The sequence below is a fragment of the Tursiops truncatus genome, chromosome 4 (assembly GCF_011762595.2).
Source record: "Tursiops truncatus isolate mTurTru1 chromosome 4, mTurTru1.mat.Y, whole genome shotgun sequence".
Classification (NCBI taxonomy): domain Eukaryota; kingdom Metazoa; phylum Chordata; class Mammalia; order Artiodactyla; family Delphinidae; genus Tursiops; species Tursiops truncatus.
The window spans coordinates 19,119,773-19,136,701 of NC_047037.1; the positions used below are offsets into that span (position 1 = coordinate 19,119,773).

The following is a 16,929-nucleotide window of genomic DNA, read 5'->3' on the forward strand; positions in this document are numbered from 1 at the left end:
TATAGCAATTTGCAAATGAATTCTTACTTTTTCTGATATTCTGGAATATTGTTTTCTGTCATAGTGATTTGATAATTGTTTATCTCAATTTAAAAATAAGCTTTTTTGTATCTGAAATTTGTTTCCCAGTTCATTTAGAATTCTAATTGTTGTTTGCCTATAATTCCGGTTAAGTTAAAATGTTTTCCAAAATACTTTACTATAAAAATTTTAGTCTTTAGGTAAGAACATTAACTTTTACATAAAAGTAATTATGTTATATTCAAATAATTCTTTTTACTGACAATCTTTATATCATCATATGTTTGAATCTGAGGCAGAATAAGAATAGCTCAGTGTTTTGAACCACGGTCTCATCAGAGAGCTAGATTACTTGGGTTTGAATGCTAGCTCTGCACTTCATAGCTGTGGTACTTTGAGCAACATACGTCACACCTTGGTGCTTCAATTTTCTCATCTGTAAAATAGGAGTAATAATATTTCATAAATTTGTGAACATTTAATAATTTAATATATGTAGTGCTTAAAGCAGTACCTACCACATAGTAGGTGATGATATTAAAGAGTAACAACTCGTATTACTTATTAAATTACATAAAGTATTATTTTACTTTCCTGTGTTTTTGATTCATATGAAACATTTATTTCAGACTAAAGCTGATAGTCCACTACATAGCATAAGGTGGCTAAGAGTGATCCTGGATGAAGGACATGCCATACGAAATCCAAATGCTCAGCAGACAAAAGCTGTACTTGATTTAGAGGCAGAAAGAAGATGGGTATTGACAGGTAATGATAAAAAATGAATTCGCAAATATGTATGGTTAAGTAAGTTACAAGGTGACTTTATAAACTTCAAGTGGATATAAAGTCTCTCCCAAAAATCAATTATAGAAATCATTTAATAAAACATTTTGACTTTTTTTTATAGCTGCCCATGATACAGCAACATTTGAATTATAGTTCATTTATGGGACAGTCACTATACTTATTTTTGAACTTTGGAACTCTAGACACTTCAATCCTCCAATTAGAATCTTGATTTCTCTACTTCCCATCATGGAGCTTGTTTGCTACTCATGAACCTGTACTGGAAGATGGGGACGAGAATATAAACTCAGATTAGTTTTTTTCTTCTTGCTAGTGCTGCTGATTTAAAAATCAAATAAGCAAATGTTCTTGTTAAGGAGAAAGTTGAGTTTACGGGGTCTGTGGTCTTTTTGTTAGTATGGCAAGTGAGAGCTAAAAATCAGAGCCAGACTGTATTTTGAGATTGTGTATATGTTTAACAAAGGGTTATACTCACAGCTTAATAGTTAGTGGGTGCGCTTAGAACGAAGTGCCCATTTTCAAGTGTTGTCTCCGTTGATTGGGCCGGTGGATATTTTGATTGTGTATTCTGGCTATAGAGTTATAACAGTTTTCTGTTCTTTTTAGGCACTCCAATTCAGAATTCTTTAAAAGACTTGTGGTCTCTTCTTTCCTTCTTAAAACTTAAACCATTTCTTGATAGAGAATGGTGGCATAGAACAATACAGCGTCCTGTCACAATGGGAGATGAAGGTGGACTTAGGTAAGTAATTTCAGGACAACTGATTAATATTAGCTACAAATAATTGTTCGCAGCTTGAAGCAGTTGCCACTTTCATTACTATTTTAACCTGACTGTTGGCTTTCCTCTCCAAAAAGTGTTTACGGCTTAATGTCTTTGACTGTCAAAAATCTGATGATTCTTTTTTGGGGGGATAAATATTTCTACCTACCACTAAAAGGTTAACCCTCCTTTCCCCTGATTTTAGTCAGAACTGTGAAGGCAGAGCTATATGGTCTTCGTGTGTTGCTCTTACCCTCAAAACCACCATTAATAAATTAAGTAGTGACAGGAAAAACATTATATGCTCAGAGAATCCAATATGCACTAAATTTTCATAACTTATCTTGTATAGCAGTGGTCCCCAACCTTTTTGGCACCAGGGACCAGTTCGTGGAAGACAGTTTTTCCACTGATGGGGGCGGGGTGGGGGATGGTTTTGGGATGATTCGAGCTCATTATATTTATTGTGCACTTTATTTCTATTATTATTACATTGTACTATATACTGAAATAATTATACAACTCACCATAATGCAGAATCAGTGGGAGCCCTGAGCTTGTTTTTACTTGCCACTCACTGATAGGGTTTTGATATGAGTCTGCAAGCAGTCGATTTACTGTGGTCTCTGTGCAGTCACACCTCTCTGCTAATGATACTCTGTATTTGCAGCCACTCCTCAGCACTAGCAACACCACCTCAGCTCCACCTCAGATCATCAGGCATTAGATTCTCATAAGGAGCACGCAGCATAGATCCCTCACATGCGCAGTTCACTGTAGGGTTCGTGCTCCTATGAGAATCTAATGCCGCTGCTGATCTGACAGGAGGCGGAGCTCAGGCGGTAATGCGAGCGATGGGGAGCGGCTGTAAATACAGATGAAGCTTTGCTCGCTCATCTGCTGCCCACCTCCTGCTGTGCAGCCTGGTTCCTAACAGGCCACGGACAGGTACCGGTCCATGGCCTGGGGGTTGGGGACCCCTGTTGTATAGCTTTATATAGTGATAACTGAATGATGTGGTAATACAGTGGCAGTAACAAGAGTTTTACAAGACAGAAAGTTGTTTCTGGTGGAGATAGATAAAAACTCAACTTCTCATAAATATCAACGTGCTGATAGCCGTTTTGCAAGGTACTAGGCTAATGTTCAAATTTTTTGCCTGGATCAGTGGTTTTCAGACAGAGGGTTTAGGATTCATTAGAATTTTGTGAAGTCATAAAGATGGCAGCTAGCATTATAGCTGTTCATTAAAGAAAATGAAATAGAGTAGAAGATTTAGGAAAATAGCAGAGTGCATCACACACAGTATTGTTTTGTGAAATGTTTGTTTCTGTTATATGTATATGTGTTTTTGTATGTTTGATGGATGGAGTAAAATATGTTTCTTACTGTGGGTTACAGTGAAAAAGATTCAAAAGCCACTAACCTAGTTTGCAGTACTGTCTACTTGATTCCTCAGAACCAACTAGTTAAGTTCTGATTTAAGAAATTGTATTTATATTTCAGTGTTAGGAAAAAATCTTTTTTTAAAGAGTTGCTTCCTTTTTTTTTTCTGATATTGAGAAGATTGTAAAGGCTGTAGAATCTAGAAGGCATTTATCCCTCTTCTGAATTGTCTCATCATGTTTTAATTTTTATTTTTGGCATTCATTACTTTATAAAAATTACTTATTTATGTACCTTGATTTTCATATTACTGGAGAAGTTTTTTGAAGATAAGATCTTACTCATTTATGTATTTATGATGTTTAGTATAATGCCTTGCGCTTAATAGCTACTTTTTAAGAATTTGAGTGTCAAACTTTGGGTGGTGTAGTTGACAGAATTGAGAAGGAAAAAGAGGGTTAGTGATTAGAAAAACGGGGAGAAGAGCTTAAGAAAAATAAGGACAGGATAAAAGATTAAACTGTGACAGGTACTGAATTGAGGGCAAATTTAAATGTATTTTGTTACTATAATTTTCTCTTTGTAGAATATGTCTGTCATTATAAGATTAGATAAAACCCCAAATAAGTGTTTTTTTTTTTTTTTAATCTTTACTAAGGTTATAGAATGGTAATAGATTAAGATATTCTTTTTCATTCTCATTGAATTAACTTATGGAGAAATAAAAAGTTATGTGATTATTTCTTTTATTTTGATTAGGCGTTTACAGTCCCTAATTAAAAATATTACACTTAGAAGAACAAAGACAAGCAAAATTAGAGGAAAACCTGTTTTGGAGTTACCAGAACGTAAAGTATTTATTCAGCACATTACACTTTCAGATGAAGAGAGGAAGATTTACCAGTCTGTGAAAAATGAAGGCAGAGCTACTATTGGAAGGTATGGAGAAAGAAAGTCATTTTAGAAATTAGTTTTTATTTTCTTTGTTAACTTTAATTGAATAGCATTTTTTAGTATGTTAGCAATAAAGTCTTATTGAGTGCACTGAAGTATAATTTGTTTTTTTTTAACTATTTACTTTTTAACAAATTAATAGTTGAAGTGAGTGAAATAATATAATAATTCACCAGGTAAGTAATTCCTTAAGTTAGGAAAAAAGTTTACGTGAAATGGCAAGTCTTGGATTGCTAGTCAGAAGACCTTGCTTGCTTCTATTCCTGGTTCTGTGTCATGCGAGAAGATTAAAAACATTGAGAGAAGTGTATCTAGAGAAGGACTAAAACTTGGGGAACGTTCCACATTAAAGACATAGGAAAATAAAGAGGAGCCACTGGAAGAGATTCTATCAAGGGGAGATGTATGAAGAAAGTAGAGAAACTGTTACAGAATTCCAGTAAAGACTGTAATCAAGAAAGAATATATGGTCAGTAGTGTCACATAGTGCAGAGACTTAGTAAAGGCTATTTACAATAATTTGGTGATTCAGAAGTTACTGGTATAAACTCCCAGAATGGTTTCACTAGAATGATGAGATATGTAGCCAAATTGTAGGAGTAAAGGGATTGCAAAGAAGTAGCCAGCTGTAGGGGTAGACCATTTTTCACGAAGTTTGTCTTTAAAAGGAAGAAGACTGGTAGATAGGACTGACAGTTGGCTGCTGGATCAGTTTTTTGATGGTTTTATTTGTGTAATTGCTTTGAGAGGAAGAGAACATGGAAGAGACTACAGATAGAAAAGAGAATAAAACAAATTGATGGAGAAAAATAAAGCCTACTATGGAGGTAAATAACATCAAGAGTACAGTCAGTGAACTATGAGACAAGATATCTACAGAATAAGGCAGTGGGAAGTTGAGGAAGGTAGACTGGATTTTCAGCCGTTGCAAAAAGTAAGGTTTTTAGAGTGGTAGACAGGCTCCACATGGTATTGGATCTATGTAAAAGTTAAATTAGTACGACTTTCCAACCACACATGGAAATCTGGAACTAGGAGCTGATGAAGTGTAGATTAAAGGTATTGGGGATTGGTAGGTGAGAAATTCTAGTCTAAGCAAGAGCATGTTTGATGTGAATGCATGAAGGAACCAGAATGAGTAGGAGACAAGTGAAGGCAGGACAGGGTTGAGAATATAGGGGAATCTTCAAAACATGAGAACTTCAGTGAGGTACAAAGCAGGTTTAATAGGAATTAGGAATATTGAGAAAGATTGTTCTAAGCAAGCGATTTCAGAGTTGAAAATCTTCGCAGTGGTGATTCAAATTTCCTTCATATTCATTCTTTCAACCAAAATTTATTAAGTGCCTGTGTGCCAGGCACTGTTGTACACATTGGGATACAGCAGAGTAAAGCAGACAAAAATCTCTACCCTCAAGGAGCTTATATTTCAGTGGGAGGTAACAGATGATTAAAAAATTAAGTTTTATGGAAAAAAAGTAAAGCAGAGAAAGGAGGTGAGGGAGCACTGAAGCTGTTTTTATAGGGTATTCAGGGAAGATGATTTCACTTGAGAAGGTGATATGTGGGAAAAGATGTAAAGGAGATTGGGGTTGGCGGGCATTTCTGGCAGAGGGGAACAGCAAGTGTAAAGGCCCTGAGTTGGGAGCATACCTGGGGAGCTTGAGCAACAGAGAGGCAAGTGTGGCTGGATAATATGAGCAAGGCGGAAAATAGTGATGATGTCAGAGAGCTGTTGGCGTAGGGGTGGGTGCAGTTATGTAAGGCATTGTGGCGTATTGGAAGAACTTCGGCTTTTACTGTTCATGAGATTTGGGAACCTTTGAAGGAAGGGTTTTGAACCACGAGTGACTTAATTTTACTTATATTTTTAAAGGATAACTGGCTGCTGTGTTAAGATTTACATTGTAGAGTCAAGGTAATATCAGCAGATATATATCATTTACCATAGTCCAGCACTATTCTAAATGCTTTGCATGTGCTAACTTTTTTAATACAACAGTCCTATGAGGTATGTATTATACCACTGTTACAGCTGAGGAAGCTCAAGACACAGGTTGAGAAACCTGCCCAAGTTTTCACAGTTAAATTGACAGAGCCAGATTTTGAATTCAGACAGTCTAGCTCTAGAGTCTGTCCTCTTAACCATTAGGCTATATTTCTCCTATTGCCTTAATACTTAAATACCAGATTGCCTTGGTATATAATTTTTGGATCACCCATTGTTTCTTCAAAACCTGTATTGTCTTTGTTCTACTGTATTTTATATTGAATAGTTCCATGGAAAACCTTGATTTTTATTTTATTCTATTCTTTAAAGTCCAGGAATTTCACCAGGATCTCTGTTGATATTTTTATGGAACATGTGGTACCATTTAAATCTGTAGATTCCAGTCTTCCTGCACCCCCTTTTGGGAAAGTTTTCTTAAATACTGTTTTCTGTTCCATTATTTTATTTCTCTCTGTGTATGCTGGATATTCTTTTTTTCCCATAGGTATCATTTTATTCTAATCATTTACATCTTTACATCTTTCTGTTTAATTTTGCTTTTCTCAATCCTGTTTCCCACAATCTTATGTTTTTATCAGTGGCTAGTCTCTTTTATGCTGGCTTCCCTGTGGCTTCCTCTGAAAGTTTACTTTTCTCTTTCATACTTTTTAGCTGTACCAGCTCATCTTTGATCTCTATTTTGTTTTGCCATACCTTTTCAAGTTTTGTCTCTGCTTTAAGCTATTGGTGGTTTTTTTTTTTGGCGGTACGCGGGCCTCTCACTGCTGTGGCCTCTCCCGTTGCGGAGCACAGGCTCCGGACGCGCAGGCTCAGCGGCCATGGCTCACGGGCCCAGCCGCTCCGCGGCATGTGGGATCTTCCCAGACCGGGGCACGAACCCGTGTCCCCTGCATCGGCAGGCAGACTCTCAACCACTGCGCCACCAGGGAAGCCCTACTGGTGTTTTTTTAGGAGGAACTGTTTTATTGAGTGGTGTTAAATCATGGTAGCATTCTTGGTCATAATTTTTACTTGCTCTATGGCAACATTTTTCTGGTGAGTTTTCTTTCACTGCCATTTGTTCTCTCCCTTGCTCTTTGCTGATTGTTACTCATATATGAATGTCTTGAGCTCTTTCTGGACTAGCTATTTGCAAGAGATTCATATGACGGGACAGGAGTCAGAGCTGTATCCTCGACTGGCAGGAAATATATCCTTATTTAATTATGACTCAGGGTTACATGTGAGTTATTTCAGATTTTACTTGTGCTCATAAAACAGAGATCAGAAGCTTTAGGGTTCCTTACAATACGGAATGCTGTGGTTATAGTCTTTTCTGAAAACACAGTAGGGCCATGTGTTTCCTATTCAGCTTGCCTTCCCTCCGTCTTGGTGTAAACTTGTCCAGGGGCATTCAAGCCATGAGCCGTGCACATAAGAGATGGTGATTTCTCCTTGGGGCATGCTGTTTTGAAGAATTGTGCTCTGGCAGGCAGGTCTGCTTGAGGTCTGCAGTCATCTCTCAGTATCTTCCTTTTTGACTTCTACTGCAGTTGGCAGCCATTTCTCATATACTTTGCTTTATTGTTACAAATCTCTCCTGGTTTCATTAAAGATAGAGTTTACTTTTCTGTTTTCCATTCATGTTTTGAAGTGATTTCCAGGGAAGAAGAAAACAATGCCATTTTTGTTGCACTGTTTTAGAATAGGAAATATTATTGCTTAGAGGCCTTCATAATATTCAGTGTTTTTACCTCTAGGTATTTTAATGAAGGGACTGTCCTGGCACACTATGCAGATGTCCTGGGTCTTTTGCTTAGATTGCGGCAGATTTGTTGTCATACTCACCTTCTTACAAACGTAGTGTCTTCCAGTAGTCCCTCAGGTAGGTAAATGTGGTTGGTTTACACATCATATTTATTAGAGATATTTAAATCAGAATGAGACATTTTTCATATGGCCTAAATTTAGTTTGTCAAATGGACATTGATTTTAGAATAGGACTTAACTAGAAATATACTCAAGAACCTCTCAACAATGAAATGGAATATTAATGAGGTTTTCAAAGATTTCCAGTGATAGTCTTAGAAGAAAGGTTCAAATTGGATCAGCCTTTTATTCTATGGTAGTACCCACAGATGGTGTTACAGTGATGTTTCTGTGTAAGGTATGTTATGTGGAGCTTCTGAATTTTTCTTAAAATTTCACATTTAAATCATGCTTTTTGCCTGTGATTAAAAAATAAATAAATAAATAAATAAAAAGACTTAAGACTGCCCAAGCAAAACTTTTCTCTACATAAGGAAGATTAAGATTGTCTAGTCATATTACAAGTCTTGCTCTGAAATTAATTTTTCAGCCTTTTCTCTAGGAAATGATACACCTGAAGAACTACGAAAGAAGTTAATAAGGAAGATGAAGTTAATTCTGAGCTCAGGTTCTGATGAAGAATGTGCAATTTGCTTGGATTCTTTAACAGTTCCTGTCATAACACATTGTGCACACGTCTTTTGTAAACCCTGCATTTGCCAGGTCATTCAGAATGAGCAGGTTAGTTTTATGCTGAATACAAATTCAGTGTTTGATGGAGTGGTGTTGCAGTGTTGAATGTAATGAAAACCCAAGTCCAACAGAGACTATAAAGAGTTTTGCACTTGGATTTACTAGTGCACCTTTTATATATAGTTAATTTTATCAGTGTTTTAATAGATATGTTTCATTATAATTAAGCCCTTTTAATATAAAAAGACATTTTTTGGAGGTATATTTCACAGTCAGTATTTTAGTTCTACTAACTCTTTAGATCATCTTTGTCTAAGAAATAGATTGATAATGTGAGACACAAAGGTAATTTAAAATTTTCTAGTAAAACAGATGAAGTTAATTCTTATAATGCATTTTTATTTATCCAGTATATCTAAAATACAAAAAATTAATGAGATACCTTACATGATTTTTTAAAACTTAAGTGTTCAAAATTCAGTGGTATTGTGCACTTAGAACACATCTCAATTTGTCTTTACCACATTTCAACAGCTTAATTGCCATGCATGGCTGTTGGCTACTATAGCTAGGTAGGTCTAGATTCATGTGAAGTGGAATAATCCTGTAAGCAATCCTTCTGAGGTATAATTTTTTAAAACATTTTTATTGAGATATAATATACATATAACGAAAAATGCACATCATGATTGTATAGCTCAGTGAATTACGAAGTAAACAAATCCATATAACTACCACCCAGATCTTCCTGTGTTCCTTCCCAATCATTACTCTCTCCCTCCTCTCTAAAGGTAACTCTACTATACTAACTTCTAACATTGTTTTAGGTTCAGAATCTTTTTTATTGTAATGGTATTTGGTATGTAGTTATTTTAGGTATAATCTTATTAGTATGCCTTGGTACAAAATGGACACAACAGATAACTGCTTTGAATGAACCTGATAGGACTTATCAGATCTGGACTGGCTTTATAGGCTATTAAGAAGGAAGTTAGGGGCTTCCCTGGTGGCGCAGTGGTTGAGAGTCTGCCTGCCGATGCAGGGGACACGGGTTCGTGCCCTGGTCCGGGAAGATCCCACATGCCGGAGAGCTGCTGGGCCCGTGAGCCATGGCTGCTGAGCCTGCGCGTACGGAGCCTGTGCTCCGCAATGGGAGAGGCCACAGCAGTGAGAGGTCGCGTATCCCAAAAAAAAAAAAAAAAAAAAAAAGAAGGAAGTTATTCTTTTTTCTTCTAAAGAATAGTTCTACGCTATATTGTAATTAGGTTCAAGAAACTTATTCATGATTTATTTGTCTGAAAATAGTATAATATTTATTGTTTCAAGCTCTTGCTGCTAGTCAAGATCACCTACTTTTGCTTTTTTACCAATCCCACTTACTACATTAGAACATTATATCTGCCTGGAGTTCAGCATGTACACATTTATCTCAAATGGATGAATCTAATAAAAGGTTTAATAAAACGCTGGCTATTAGGGAAATAGAATTTACCATGCCTTTTAAAATTTTTAGGCAAATTTATATTTCTGTTCCTTTGTTAAGTGTCACTCGTACTTTGTTCTTTCTTACATAGCCACATGCTAAATGCCCTTTATGCAGAAATGATATACATGGAGACAATTTATTAGAATGTCCTCCAGAAGAATTGGCATGTGACACTGAGAAAAAGCCTAATATGGAATGGACATCCAGTTCGAAGGTAAATATACATGTGCAAATGTTTGAGTATTTGTTTTATGTTTATATAAAGAAATACCGTATTTAGAAATAGTAATTCTGCTTTTAATCCTGTCATTTGAGTATTATACTCTGTTGGTGGTTACTGGCTTTTTGTTTCTTTCTGGTGGTGAATTTGAGAGATGAGAGAAAGCATTCAGATGATAGTATTTTTTTAGTCTCAATTTTTAAAAAAATTGGTGGTCTTTTACATTTGTATTTTAGGGAGATAACATGGCAGGACCTTTCTCTTCCAATTCAAAATGGAATCTAATGGGTATCCTAATTTTTTTCAGATTAACGCTCTAATGCATGCATTGATTGACTTAAGAAAGAAGAACCCCAACATAAAAAGTTTAGTTGTTTCTCAGTTTACAACATTTCTGTCTTTAATAGAAACACCACTCAGGTAAGTTCAACAGTGTTTCTCACTTGGAGCAAAAGGATTTTATATAAATGTTTTAATTTGGATAGCAAAAAATCATTATGTATGTTTTACCACTTTTATTCATTTCATCTATCTAAAATAACAGTAGCAATAAAGAATACTCCTGAGAACTTAGAATTTTAAAGATTAAGTCCTGAGTTCATAGGAAAAAGGTTGACTGCAGGGCCTGACATATTAGTAGATGATTAGTAAATATTTGTCAGCAGAAATGAAAGAATTGGTTGAATGAAAAGATTACAATTACTTAACATGTTTTTTTTTTTTTACATCTTTATTGGAGTATAATTGCTTTACAATGGTGTGTTAGTTTCTGCTTTTTATAGTGTAGTGTTACTTGTCTCTTTTGTCCCCTCCATTAGAGCCTCTGGATTTGTGTTTACTCGTTTGGATGGTTCTATGGCCCAAAAGAAAAGAGTTGAATCAATTCAGTGTTTTCAAAACACTGAAGCAGGATCTCCAACTATAATGCTTCTATCCTTAAAAGCAGGTGGAGTTGGTTTGAATCTTTCTGCAGCTTCTCGAGTATTTTTAATGGATCCAGTAAGTAGTTTTGTAGACTTTTTGGTATGTTACTACTTCTTTAAAAAAATAAAAACAAAAAACTATTTGGTAAATACCTTTATAGTTGTAACTGATTGTGAAAATGCTTAGGCAAACTTCAGAAATAGACAATAACTTAGTAAAAGTGTTTTAAGGACTTTCTCTTAAGTGCTTTACATATATCAACTGAAATTCTCACAGCATCTCTATGAGATGGATCTTGTTACTATCCCCATTTTACATGTGAGGAAACTGAAACATGGAGAAATGAAATAGCTTGCCCTATCACACAGCTAGTGATATACAAATCAGGATCAGAGTCCATGTTTATAAGTATTATGCTGTGCTTTTCTACTGCTCTTCTATAAACAGAATAAGTTTCTGTTAACTAATGCTTTAGGGAAGTGTTTTCATTGATTCAGCCGATGAATCAATGAGATCTTACCTTGTGTCAGGGAATCTTACTGGCACAGGGAATCTGGATATAAACAAGATAGACAAAGTAGCCACCATCAATGGTGCCACCATCAAGCTTTAACGTGCATAAGAATTAGGAAATTCAGTTTGACCTCTGTCTTCAGATTTAGGAGTTCTTGGATGAGACCCAGGAAACTACATTTTTATATAGACCATAGGTGATTTTAGGTGCACATGGTCCAGCATCACAGTTTTAGAAACAAGTACCATTAATGGAATGCTTTGGGTAAACTTTAATGTCTAGGGGTAGAGTGGGAGTTAAAAGGTCTAGGGGTAGAGTGGGAGTTAAAATTCACTCTGAACTTGACACATCAAACTGTGTGGCTTAGAGTTGCATCCGCACAGGAGCACTTTTTTTCTGATTGCACAAAGGGGCTTTTTGGACTGGAAGCACTCTGAGCTAATTCAGTTTCTAATTTGCATTGGGCACTGTTTGGGCTGGAGGTAACCCTGTGCTGTTTCTGTGCATTCACAGATCTAAGGTTTGTGGTTTTAGCTTGCTGCCTGAAACTCAGAAAATTCATAACAGAAATTTTACTAAGATACAAATTTTGAGTTATTCTGGTTAGGCTATCTAGTTGAAGCATGTACCTGTTACCAAGGCTTTTCTTCCTCACCTGAGGGTAACCTTTCCAGTAATATTAAAACCAGAGCCATACTTAGGCATTCATGGGTTTCATGTTAATGCCATCGGGATGGCAGTGGTCTGTCGTATTTTCTTGCCTTAGTTCTGTGGATGAAGTTTTAAATCTTTGCTAGAGTTTTAGTATTATGGTTATTATAAAAAATATGCATTGTAACTGCAAGTTAAGTTACATGTTAGCTAAGCAGATGATAATTCTAGAAGCTGATTTTTGGAACAGATTCCCAAATTATTATTTTTTGGTTATAATCTTAGTACTTCATAAGGAAGAGGTTGTTAATACAAAATACAGTAATTTAATTAGTATTGTAAAGTTGACCAGAGACTAAACTCTTTAACAGTTATACTTTTAGAAAACTTACAGAATGTTTTAGCAGTTTCATAGTAAGTTGGTTGTTTTTCATTGAACATTTCAAGTTTTCAGATATTGTTTCTAACTTTAAAACAAAAGCCAGGTCCTAGAAAAATAAGATTCAGTAAAAAAAAAAAAAAAAAAAAAACATTGCTCATGAAGATTTTTACCTCTTTGTCGAGTATTATATAAATGTTAAGATTTATTTGTATTTTGATGTTTCATTGTGAGCTTTTTTTTTCATTATGAGCTTTTGATAAAGTTAATTGCTTCCTTCATCACTACATAAGAGAATGGGAGCTATCAGTTTTACATTATCATAAAGTAAATTTTATTATACATTTAGTCATACTTGATGTATACTGCCGTCTCACCATGAGGTTCCTAGACAAAAGACAGCAGAGAGGAACATTTTATCTGAGCTCTTAGTATAATGGTTTCAAAATGGGTCCAATTGTAAAATACAAAATATTCACAGAATATGACTGTCAGTTTCATAAGGTAAATAAGTCCTTGAAATCTAACTTTTATACCGAAAAACAATCCCCAAATCAAATTATAGCAAGTTAAGAGTAAAATCTCCTTTTCTCTTGATCTCAAGGGAACTTTATTTTTTATTTTTATTTAAAAATTTTTTTTTGGCTGCGTTGGGTCTTCGTTGCTGTGCGTGGGCTTTCTCTAGTTGCTACCCACGGGGGCCACTCTTCACTGCAGTGTGCGGGCCACTCACTGCAGTGGCCTCTCCTGCTGCAGAGCAGAGTCTCCAGGCATGTGGGCCTCAGTAGTTGTGGCTCACGGGCTCTAGAGCGCAGGCTCAGTAGTTGTGGCACACGGGCTTAGTTGCTCCGCAGCATGTGGGATCTTCCTGGACCAGGGATCAAACCCGTGTCCCCTGCATCGGCAGGCACATTCTTAACCAGTGCATGCACCACCAGGGAAGTCCCTCAAGGGAACTTTAAAAAGAAGAAAATAACTGCCTAAGTTGTACTATAAACTTGTCATCTACATATTACTTTATGATTTTGTTTCTATTTTCAGTTGGTACTTTGCTGTATAAATGTTCCTTTTCTCCAAAACACCCTGTTTTCAGCTTCAAGAGTCATCCCATAGTTTAGTTTAAAACTTAATGATCCCCTACCCTGACAATTCATGTTATTTCAAAACCACTTGACTCCTATCTTTCTAGACTGAAGAGCTCTATATCTTTTTTGCTTATCTTCCCTTTTCAGTGCTTCATTGTTTTATTCTTCACCTTAAGACAGTCCCCGTGATAATGCCAATGTTAGTTAGCTAATGTTAGTTAGCTAATGTTTTTTAGTTCAAAATAGATACTGGAAATTGTATGGCAGAGTCTTAAATAATTTTTAGGACTTCTCATTACTCCTGAAATCTTTTTTTGTGCTTTTACATAATGAAAGGAGGAAAATGAAAGAAAAGAACCAAACACCAGCAGAAAAGGAGAAAACTTTTTCATAAATGGACTCAATTACCTATCTTTTCTGATGTAAATTAAGTAATTTAAGAGAGCGTATAAACTTTCTCTGTTAAGCAGACATAGTTTGATTGTAAAATGGGTGGGGGTGGGGGATGAGAAAGATATTATTTGATTAATCAGCAATCATTTATACTGTGTGCTTTCTAGGTATCAGGCCCTGTATTAGATACTAGAAGCGGTGTAGTGAAATGACAGGGGAGAGAATACCTGCCTATCATAGTAGTGATTGGGGGAGGTAGTCAGGGGCTGTGTGGAAATTTTCGTCCCCAGAGCATTTACAGTGTCACTATCTGAATTCATTCAGAAAGAATTCAGTTAGTAAAAGGTGAATGAATAATACTGCAACAAAAGGACTTGGGCAGAACACTCACAGATCAGGGTGGTAATTATTCAACTCATGTTCTTATTAGGCCTGGAATCCAGCTGCTGAAGATCAGTGCTTTGACAGATGCCATAGACTTGGCCAGAAGCAAGAAGTCATTATCACGAAAGTGAGTTTTTAAGACATCTATTTTAAATAAGGTTTTCAAAATTCTACAAATAATGCGTGAATATATTGTAAAAGATTGAAATAGAATTATGCAAACTATGAAGATCATCTTTATTCTGTTTAGAAGGAAGCTACCATCAGTAGTTTAACATGCTAGTCAAAGTTTTTCTGTTTACATACATTCATACTTACGTATATGTGTAAATTTCAAAAATTTCTTAAGATAAATGGGATCATAGTTTATTATTTTGTAGTCTGTGTTTTTTCCCCCGAACAGTATATATTGGAGACTGCCCTGTAAGAACATACAAATCAAACTTATTATTATTCTGTCATGGTAGACAGGCAACATAATTACATCTAATTTATTTAACCAGTTCAATTTTTGCTAATAAAAACACTCCTATAATGAGCATTAATGTGCATCTTTGTGCATATGTACAAGTACAGTATTTCTTCAATTTTTGCTAATAAAAACACTCCTATAATGAGCATTAATGTGCATCTTTGTGCATATGTACAAGTACAGTATTTCTTCAGGATGGGTTAAGAAAACTAGAATTCTGGATTTAGAATCTTATTACATAACTGTCAAGTTGTTTTCAAAACAGGCTTTATGATATATGAGAATGATGTAAATTATGCTTATAAGATGGTCAAAAAGTGACCTTCTAATACTCATTTACCTAAGACCTTTAGCATATTTGACATATCTCTTGTTAATTTTTTTTCTGTGAATTGCTTGCTTGTGTCTTTTGCCCAGTTTTCATAAAGTACAAATATAGTTTTATAGTATAAAGTAATTCTTTATAAATTCTGATTTTAAACGTTTTATGTATGTTGGAAATTTTTTATTCCAGGCTCTTGCTTATCTTTGAACTTTATGTGCTTTTTGTCATGAAAAAGTTTAGAAATTTTATCATTTAAAACGTATCAGCCTTTTTCTTTGTATCTTATGGATTTTGAGGTCTTTGTTAGAACAGAAGGCTTTATCTTCAAACTTTAAGAATGAATCTCCTGTAAATTATGTAAACTGGGAGTAGTGTTTTACAAAAATGTCAATAAAAATTGCCGTACTGAGAATTTGGAGGGAAAAGAAAGAATATCCTGTGCTTCTGATTCTTTTGAAATATTTTACCTTTTTATGATTCATGATATGGATCTAACTTTTTTTCAGATGAAAAATCATTTGCTCCATTACCATTTTTTTTGGAAAAGTCCATCGTTTTTTTCTACTGATTTGAAATGTCACTTTATCATAAACTAATTCATGGGTCTCTTTCTGGACTCTGTTCTGTTCCACTGATCTCTTTTCTTTATTAATTACTCTTATTTACTATTAATCTATTAATTACTTTAATTTATAATCTATTAATTATTTATCGATATATATATTTATAATCTATTATATATAGATATATATTTATATATATTTTTATATATTTATAATCTATTAATTTAATTAATCTATTAATTTAATTTATAATCTATTAATCTATTTACTATTAATCTATTAATTACTCTCTTTTCTTTAATAATTACTATGGTTTTATAAAGTATGCTTTGATATCTAGTAGAGCAAAGTGCACTCATTACCCTTTTTGAGAACTGTGTTGGTTATTAATATTATTATTTACTCTTGAATTGAACTTTGGATTTGGATTACCAAATTCCACTTAAGAAATCTTGTTTGGGATTTATTGAATTTATGATTAGTTGGAAAACTGTCTTCTTTATAAATACAGAGTGTTCCCATACAAGAACTTAGATAGTATCACTCTCCTTTTTTTTAGGTCTTTTATGTATTTTGGTAACATTTTATAACACAGCTTGTATTACAGTAACTGGGACCTCTTGTACGGTGTTGAATAGTAGTAATCACAGTAATCATTCTTGACTTGTTCCTATCTTTGTTGGGAATACTTTTATTGTTTTACATTTAATATGTTATTCTTGGTAAGTTTCTAGTAGCTATCCTTAAATAAGGTTGAGGACATTTATTTCTGGGTTAATGAGGATTTTTTTTTTAAAGTCAAGGTTTTTATCAGGAGTAAACGTTGAATTTTATCAAATGCTTATCATCTATTGAGATGATCGCTTTTTTTTCTCTTAAATTTTTAATGTTATAAATTATACCAGATGAAGGCCTGTTCTTTCATTTCTGGGAAAATCTTATTTGGCTTTTTAAATATGTTACATTTATTTTGCTAATATTCCAGCTTCAGAGTTGCCTATAAAGTTTGCTTTTTTTGTGTGTTGCTCTTATCTTGATGATGGAGTTATAATACGTAACTTATGTCCTTACAGCTGTATTCTTTATACAGGAAAACTATATTGAGTG

General features: G+C 34.7%; 1 protein-coding gene across 4 annotated transcripts in view; it reads left to right on the forward strand.

Annotated features, from left to right (window-relative positions):
- Positions 1 to 16,929, forward strand: part of HLTF (helicase like transcription factor) — a 59,041-nt gene that overhangs the window by 39,555 nt on the left and 2,557 nt on the right. For 2 of the 4 annotated variants that reach the window (XM_019934323.3, XM_019934324.3), the window contains exons 16-24: positions 651 to 789; positions 1,438 to 1,573; positions 3,740 to 3,919; positions 7,685 to 7,809; positions 8,284 to 8,474; positions 10,001 to 10,126; positions 10,440 to 10,552; positions 10,951 to 11,131; positions 14,509 to 14,589. In XM_019934323.3, the coding sequence (XP_019789882.2) occupies positions 651 to 789; positions 1,438 to 1,573; positions 3,740 to 3,919; positions 7,685 to 7,809; positions 8,284 to 8,474; positions 10,001 to 10,126; positions 10,440 to 10,552; positions 10,951 to 11,131; positions 14,509 to 14,589 (1,272 nt within the window). The remainder of the gene's footprint in view (positions 1 to 650; positions 790 to 1,437; positions 1,574 to 3,739; positions 3,920 to 7,684; positions 7,810 to 8,283; positions 8,475 to 10,000; positions 10,127 to 10,439; positions 10,553 to 10,950; positions 11,132 to 14,508; positions 14,590 to 16,929) is intronic. The other 2 variants (XM_019934326.3, XM_019934327.3) reach the window with 1 other exon arrangement.